Source organism: Sardina pilchardus, chromosome 23, assembly GCF_963854185.1.
Source record: "Sardina pilchardus chromosome 23, fSarPil1.1, whole genome shotgun sequence".
NCBI classification, from domain to species: Eukaryota; Metazoa; Chordata; class Actinopteri; order Clupeiformes; family Clupeidae; genus Sardina; species Sardina pilchardus.
The window spans coordinates 17,864,284-17,872,693 of NC_085016.1; the positions used below are offsets into that span (position 1 = coordinate 17,864,284).

At 47.1% G+C, this 8,410-nt stretch overlaps 1 protein-coding gene across 1 annotated transcript in view; it reads right to left on the minus strand.

The window, feature by feature from the left end:
• Nucleotides 1-3,248: 3,248 nt before the first annotated feature.
• The window catches only part of zdhhc8a (zinc finger DHHC-type palmitoyltransferase 8a), an 18,763-nt gene continuing 13,601 nt past the window's right edge, over nt 3,249-8,410 (minus strand). The window contains exons 3-10 of the mRNA XM_062528609.1: nt 8,073-8,230; nt 6,769-6,941; nt 5,869-5,971; nt 5,653-5,744; nt 5,387-5,516; nt 4,963-5,071; nt 4,588-4,706; nt 3,249-4,367 (exon numbers count right to left, since the gene is read on the minus strand). Coding sequence (XP_062384593.1) covers nt 3,249-4,367; nt 4,588-4,706; nt 4,963-5,071; nt 5,387-5,516; nt 5,653-5,744; nt 5,869-5,971; nt 6,769-6,941; nt 8,073-8,230 — 2,003 coding nt within the window. The remainder of the gene's footprint in view (nt 4,368-4,587; nt 4,707-4,962; nt 5,072-5,386; nt 5,517-5,652; nt 5,745-5,868; nt 5,972-6,768; nt 6,942-8,072; nt 8,231-8,410) is intronic.

The following is an 8,410-nucleotide window of genomic DNA, read 5'->3' on the forward strand; positions in this document are numbered from 1 at the left end:
GCCAAGCACACTTATCTTCCAGGCACACACACACACACACGTGAGTGTGTGCACATACACACACACACATGGAGAGAGTAAAAGCCTGCTGCTCGTAACATGGGGAGAAGAGCTAGCACTGTGTTTTTTTCTTCACTCTCTCTGATGAATAATAAATGTATACAACTCTCTCTGAATTGTGATTAATAATGTATGGATGACAACGCTCCCTAGATGAGGAACAGCTTTACCACCGCGTGGAGATAACATAGTCTCTCTCTCTCTCTCTCTCTCTCTCTCTCTCTCTCTGTCTTTCTCATCCATCAACCGTCGCTATGGGAAACACTTTCTGTGTGAAGATGGGGTAACATATCTCCGCTCAAACCAATTGGGTTGATGAGTGATAAACATTTGGGGTAAACTCTATGATGGTGTGTGTGTGTGTGTGTGTGTGTCCATGTGTCCGTGTGTGTGTTTGGACTGGAGTCAGTGTGTGCGGTGTACACGTGCCTGTATGAAACATAGATAAAAGTTAGTTGGTTTGAAGGCTTATCATTACAATGAGTAATGATGGAACATGACAGATGCTGGGTCTGTGCTCTACACACACACTGTCCAAAATTTCAGCTCCACTTCGCCCTGAGCTGACTACTCTCTGCAGCTCACATGTGTACACACTACTACACATGCACACACACAAAGGCAGGCGCTAGGCGCTCTCTCTCTCTCTCACACACACACACGCACACACACACACACACACACACACACACACACACACACACACACACACACACACACACACACACACACACACACACACACACACACACACACACACACACACACACACACATCAAGGTCAGGATGTGAATGGAGCAATGAGATGGGGTAGTCACAACCCAGGCTCTTACTTGGAGTCAAAATGTCACTGAGACCTCATTGGTTCGAGTTCCCCTTACCAGCCCTCTTGATCCATCTCGACACCTGAGGCAGACAAGGGGCGGGGGAAGAGCAGCTAAGTTTATGGGTGTTTGGAATCAATTTTGTGGCCAGATTTCTGTCAGGCTATTTGACTCAAATGAAAAATACGACCAGCCTCTGGCCTTGTAGAGAAACAGGCCTGCATGAGACAGACAACCTCGTATGACTTATTTTTAAAACGTAAGGACACCGACTGGAGTTAGGCATATTACAGTAAATAGGTTATATGGCTGAGAAGATCTTAACATGTTTTATGTTTCCCCACACAACATACACACATCCCTCTCAGCCGCGTCTTCGTTAGTATTCCACCCCAGGCTTCGCGGCTCATTCGCCGCACATCAAACAGAGCTCTCCATAAAAGCCTCTGGGACGACACTGTTGGGGAAAAAAAAAAAAAAAAAAAAAAACCGCACGCATCGGCGTTAATATTTGATCAAAGGTATTCTAAGTGATGTTATCACTCCTCTCAGATGGCTAACGTGTCATAATTGTGAGTGCTCGTCGGTGATCCACACCGTTTCCCCTCAGTGAAATCAGACGCTGTTAATCGGCGGGGTCGCCATCTCCCTGCTACGCAAGCATCATTAGACGCAGCTAAACAGAACAGAAGAGGGGAAGAGAGAGGCGAGTAATGTCGGGACATTTGTTGGTGGATATAGGCCTGCTCCTCGCATTGCGTTATAGGCTAATGAAAAAGGAATGATTAGTGTGCCAATGAGCACTAAGATAAGGCTGAACACATGCTAAATCAGTTGAACCTAGGAGTTACATCCAACTACCGGTAATCATTATTTTGACATATTGGCCTCTTCCCTCCCACAAAACATAGCCTATCTAACAACAATTGCCAGTCTTAAAGGTAGGCTACGCTGTGCGTTTAGCAGAAGAGCAACAGAGAGCTTACCAAATTCACTGCGAGAACCATCCAGAATGAACTATTGCCCGAAACAGTTAGTTATGTCCCATGTCTACACAAGACATCCATGGCACTGCATTAATGACGACTAGGCCTAGTCTAATAAAGTTATGTGGGGTCAAGTTCTTCTATGTTCATCTCTGCATAGACAAGAGAATATTGATCAGAGCTAGAAAAGTAGCAGACAGGTAGCGCGTTGTAAATAATGTGAAATGCCTACATCGTTTGTCTCTGGGATCTTATTTTACCGAGCAAGGTGTCCTTATCGTTTCAAACATAAATCATATTTGTGTCATTTGCTGTCCACTAGAGGGGGCATGATTCATTCTCATCGGGGAATGATGTCTTTTCTTGAGAACATCTTGTCCCCTTGACCATGATGCACGGGGTTGTTGACTGGTGGCCGAGTCTGAGGCAAAGATTAAAACACTGCAGCTGTGTATGTGGCGCCAGAAAGTTATTTGTATCTTCAAGAGCAATGGCAATCAGTATGATAAAAGACTGCAGCCATCATGCTCACACAGACGCTAGAAAGAAGTCAAATGTACAGAAATGTGTAGTTTATTCACTAGTTCTATTACAAAGGTAAGTACAAACAGGACAAATGAAAACACTGGACAGAATCAAATAATTAAAAAATGTACAACACAAACGTAACACTCAGACAAATGCTTAAAAATGAACTGCTCCCTTTAGCTTTTGACTTTTGATAATCAGTACCAAAGCATACACAGGCAGCCGTTTATATCCAAAGTGGCAACAGTATGCTACGTAATCTCAGTAAGCAGTCTTTTCATAAGGTGGAACAATAATGTCAGGTCTTCTCCATCAAAATGAGAATCGGGCAAGGATGAACTGATGCCTTTTGTTTTCCCGCTGAGGGTCAATAGAAATATCAGGAGTGATTCACATAGTGTATAACTACAGCAGAATTGTAGGGGGTAGAATTAAGCCGATTTAAAAATAGAATTATATTCATGTGATCCTATATCTGCTCATAATAAATGACAATGTCAATACATGTTTGTGCTTTGTGAATTTGGAGAAAAATACTAAATTAAGTACAGTACTCTGCAGTAGAATGAAGTAGGCTATGTTAGGGTATCTCATGTAGCCTAGAGATTTGGCCATTTTAGACCTCTAAATCTCTAAAGTATCCACCGAGGCGATGGATACTTTCGGCCAAATAACATAACCATCTATTTCCCAGGATAGGCCTACATATACTCATTCAAGAACCACCAAAATATCCAGATTGTCCGGTTCTGATTTATCTTAAAGTCCATTTTGTGGATGAAAATAAGAGGGTTCAGGTCAGGAATATAGACGGAAGTGCACGTTCGATGTCAAAGTCAAGATGTCAAAGTCAACTCTCAAAGCGCTGCAGTCCCTCCGAGGGGGGCTGGTCTGGGGCTTCCGTGTCAGAGATGAAGGCGAGGCCTCGGGGGGTGGTGTAGGAGGTCGGGGAGCAGAGCAGGGCGGAGGGCGACTGCTGGAGCTGGCGCTCCAGCGAGTGGTACGCCGGGGACAGCGAGCGGTCGCCCCCGCCGCCCGGAGCGTGCGACTGGAGCGGCGATCCGCAGGCCCGGGGCGCCCGCGAGAGGGACGAGGTGGACGAGCAGGAGTTGCGCGGCGTGCGCGACAGCGAGGACGTGGAGGAGCACGAGATGCGGGACGGCGCGGCAGCGCGGGACAGCGACGACGTGGACGAGCTGGACAGGCCCAAGCGGCTGCCGTAGCCGTACGCCGCGCTGCTCATCAGGAACTCGCGCGAGCCGTACGCCGGCGGGGTCGGGCCCCGCGACGGCGGGCCCCGGAGGCCCTCCAGCGGGAAGCTGCGGCGGCTCGGCGTGTCGTACACCCCGGTGTCGGGGGCCGCGTAGCTAGGCCCGGCGGCGCTGTCAGTCGGGCCGGCGAGGTGCAGCTGCGTGAGCCTCTCCCGCTCCTCCAGCTCGCGCCGCTCCTGGATGGACGCCATGATGGCCTTGGACAGGTTGTCGTAGCGCACGGGCGAGGGCTCGCGCGGCTGCGGCGACTGCCGGCTCACGCCCATGAAGACGGGGCTGCGCGAGTGCGGCGAGTGGCGCTGGAGCTCGGCCCCCCGGGTCAGGCTCAGCACCCCAGAGTCCAGGGGGATGTAGGGCACCTGGAAGCCCAGCAGGGGGAGCCCTCGCTGGGAGCCGTTGAGCTCCCCGGGGGCGCCCAGCAGGCTGTCGTAGGAGAGGCTGCTGCCGCGGCTGGTCAGCGCGCTCGGGGAGAGGCGAAGGCTCTGCGAGGCGGACGCCGAGCCCAACGGGGTCAGGCCCTCGGAGGTCTGGGAGGCGAGCGAGGTCCGGTCGCGGTAGCGGTGCGCGTGCTTGAGGCTGAGCGAGCGCGAGTTGAGGGTGAGGGAGTTCAGGGGCAGCGCGCTGGACGGGAAGCCCAGGTTGGGGTCAGACGAGAAGTCCAGAGGGCGCACGCCAGTCTGCGTCATCGACTCCATAGTCTAACAGACGGGAGAGAGGACAGAGGAACAGAGAAAGTCAAACCTGTCCAAAACATTCCGGAAAATGAGAATAAGTTTAAGTCAGAACACTAAGCATTTCACTACATATTACACTGCTGTACAAATGAATGTGACAAATGAATAAAAACTTAAACTTAAAAGCATGAAGTGATGTAGTCACACTCCTCTAGATTCACTGAGTTTACAAGACAACTCTAACCTGACGGACTTCTTCCCTGGAGGAGAGGGGGCCGAGCTTGGAGAGGTGGTTCAGGGAGGGGCGCAGTGTCCCTGGAGGCTGGGCTGAGGGGAAGGAGGACCTGCCATGCAAGAGGCTCTCTGAAAACAACACAACAAAAACAAAAAGTCAATGACCCAACGCCACACATAAATTGAAAATGAATACATACAGCACATACATACAGTACACACACATACTGAAGACATGTTTATACACAATTAATTTCTAAAATTTGCAATAATATGCATGCAGCTATTCTCTGCACATTCAAGTACGCTGAATGAAATTGAACATAGCTGTTACAAATATCCTGCGATAGTCATCTTCGCCATGGCCCCTTCTCTCTCCACCTACCTTCCAAGGCAGCCAAGTGGTTCCGCAGGAGGACAGGGTCGGGTTTGGGTGGCAGAGGAGGAGGGGTGTTGAGCCGCTTGCTGTCTGGCACATCCACTCCCTCCACAGCCTGCAGCGCGCGAGGAAGGAGAGATCACAACATGTCAAGTGAACCGCAGGAATGTGTTCCTTCTCTGACATGAGAAGAAGGTAGGTAGGAAAGGCAGAGTTGTCTTGTAGCAGAACAACAACAAAAAAAACCTTTCCCTGGCATCATGTGAAAGGACATCTGTAGACTGTACCGTATGAGGATTTGCTCATCTTTATTGTCAGGCATTTTTGCATTACGTTAAACATAACATTATGCTATTGCCTTTGCCCATTTCTATGGGAAAGACAATAATGTATCCTTGTATAATATAGTAAAATGATCATAGATGGATACCTTATTTGGAAGGGTATTGGTTTGAATTCCATTGTCCCTAATTTTAACAGGAGTTTCTCTGTCACTTTCTGGCCTCTTGAAAGGTGGTTGAATTCTAATAGGAGGCTTCGTCCTCCGCTTCCCGACGTACCTGTGGACAAATCAAAAGAATTGTAATTCGAACATGACTGAAATGTCGAGAAATATATCCCACTTACTATAAAGTGAACCATTTCAAACACTGGACAGTGTAGTGGAATACCAACGGTGTATGCAACTCTATTCACCTTGGGCTCAGAGGACTACATAGAACAGATTCCACGTTGCCAAAGCAACCTTTGGTGAAAGGGTTCACTCCTTCCTGGAATTTCCCCGTCACCTGCGGAGAGACAGAGGCATACTAACGAGCTAACATCTGTGTCTGTGTCGGACTTCACCGCCACGGTGCGGCAGAGTGTGTCCCCTGCTCTGTGAGAGAGTGACCTGAACAGTGGTGGTCTCACCTGCTCGTTTGTCGTCCGCCCTCTGGCTACCAGGACCAGGTGGAAGCAGGCCAGCCCCAGGACTGGCAGGAAGAACAGCCCCGAGATGCTCATCACAACCACACTAGTGTGTACAGTGAAGGGTCTTTACGTTGAACATCACAGTTCCCAACTATTACAGTAGCCGTGGATTATACATTGATTTTCCAAAATATCTTCAGCTATGAGGTTAATATGGTATCAATATGATTTTGTTTATTTTAACTTGCACAAAACACTATCCTGCGGCTTATACACAATGCGGCTAACAGGAAATTACTGTATAACATTATTGACAAAACATCAAAAAACTTTTGACACAAATTGAACCAAAAAAAAGGAGGCAAGGGGTTGGTTACCACCAAACAATGATTTTGCAAGGCAGCACAAATAAAAGAAGCACTTCTTTTACTGTAGTACTTCTAAATCTATAAATCTAGTCTACATCTACTGTAGCATGTAGCATTCTATTCTACCAATTACCAGACGAGCATGACAAGCATAATGCAGCCAATATATCACACACAATGGGGTGGCTCAACGTTTTCACGTCAAGGCTGTGATGTCTGATTTTTCCCCCAGAGATATGGCATGATCAGGAGCAGTGTTAACAACATGTTATTTATCATGATGTGTGTTGCCTACTGGGATGAAACCTTGAACAAGACAGCCCATGTTCAGCCCCTCTGGCAGAGAGATGCCTTGCATGTCTGCCTCTTACAGGGGAGTTCACAAGAGCACATCAGTGAAGTACAAATGGTTCTAATTTTGTCTGGATTAAATTGTATAGATTTTATTACTGAATTAGGCTACATAATGGATTACATTGTTCAATTTAATACGGTAATCTGGTGGAGGAGTCAGTGTGGTTGTCAAGGATACGTGACAGAAGCTTCCAGAGCCCACAGGTCCTCCAGATGTTCCAACACGTACAGAAGGCCAAAGCCGAAAACGTCCAACATGTGGACACTAAGGGTCAGCAGGAAGAGGAAGAAGTAACGGTAGTTCCTTTTCCCAATGCAGTTGTTGACCCATGGACAGTGGTGGTCAAAATCCTGCAGAGCAATATGGAAATATCGATAAATGTCAGGTAAATCATGCAATGAATATTGCACTGAAGCTTGACTTTAAAAGACTATATTGTGAATCAAATAGATAATAGCAAAAAAAAATTAAAATACAAAATATATAAATCACAATATAGATATTTTCCCCAAATCGTTCAGCCCTGATATGCAGAGAAGTAGAGTGCTGTTAGGGTTAAAGAGCGAGCATGGGATGCCTTTATGATTATGAATATTCCATACTTAGGATGACACATATAGTTTTTTTGAGTATATGCTGATTGGATGAAATTCCCTATAAAGCTTAATGGGTTTTGTGGTAGTGGGAAAGCCTGAACTTGATGACACGGATGTCAGATCTTCAGAAAAGGGAGCAGGAGAAAAGATCAGAGAAAAGGAGATTAACCTGATTAATGCATCTCTCTCTCTCTCTCTTTCTCTATCTACTGTATCTCTTTTCTCTCTCTTATCTCTCTTTTCTCTCTCTCTCTCTTTATCTCTCTTTTTTCTATCTCTCTCTGCCTCTACTCTCCCTCCCTCTCTCTCTCTCTCTCTCTCTTTATCTCCCTTTTCTCTCTCTTTTTCTCTCTCTACTTCTCTCCCTCCCTCTCTCTCTCTCTTTCTCTCTTGTTTTGCCTATTTGTCCTTTATCCTTCATCCCCGCAAGTGTTATCCACATGCTAACATTCTGACAGCACGCACAGAGGCTGAACCGATGTCCCACATATACACACACACATACATACACACACACACACACAGACAGACATACAGTATATGCATGCACATGCATACACACACATACGCAAACACACAAAAGCATGTACACAAATGCTATGTCATGTCCATAGACATAATAGACATAATTTACACGCATGGACACCGGCATCTGTGCACAAATTTTGTCTGTCACACAGTCACACACATACATTTCTCATTACAGCATAAACATCATTCACAATACAACATAGAAACCTCTGGACAAATCATTACTAATACAAACGCACACTCACACACACACACACACACATGGCTGCACACACTGCAGTAGAGGCCGCGGGATGACAAGTGACAGGATTTACACCTCTTTATGTGAACAAACACACACACACACACACTAACCTCTACGCAGTGGTCGCACACACTGCAGTGTGAACAGCGTGGCGGTCTGTAGAAGTGACAGGAAGTGCACCACTTCATGCGCACCTGGATCCCCCGCACCTCCACGTTCTTGTACAGGGGCGCCCGGAAGTCATCGTCCTTATCCTCGTCCTCATTGGCTGAAATCACAACCACCAAACTCAGCTAAACATCCTCTTTAAAAATAAGCGCTGGGGATGAATGCGCCCATACTTGGGGTCAGCACTCACCCCCCCACCCCACCAATGCCCTCTTTTAGGATTAGGGTCAACTGTCATTGTGAGTTCCACTAATGAGTGAAAGTGTTAAAACAACATCCA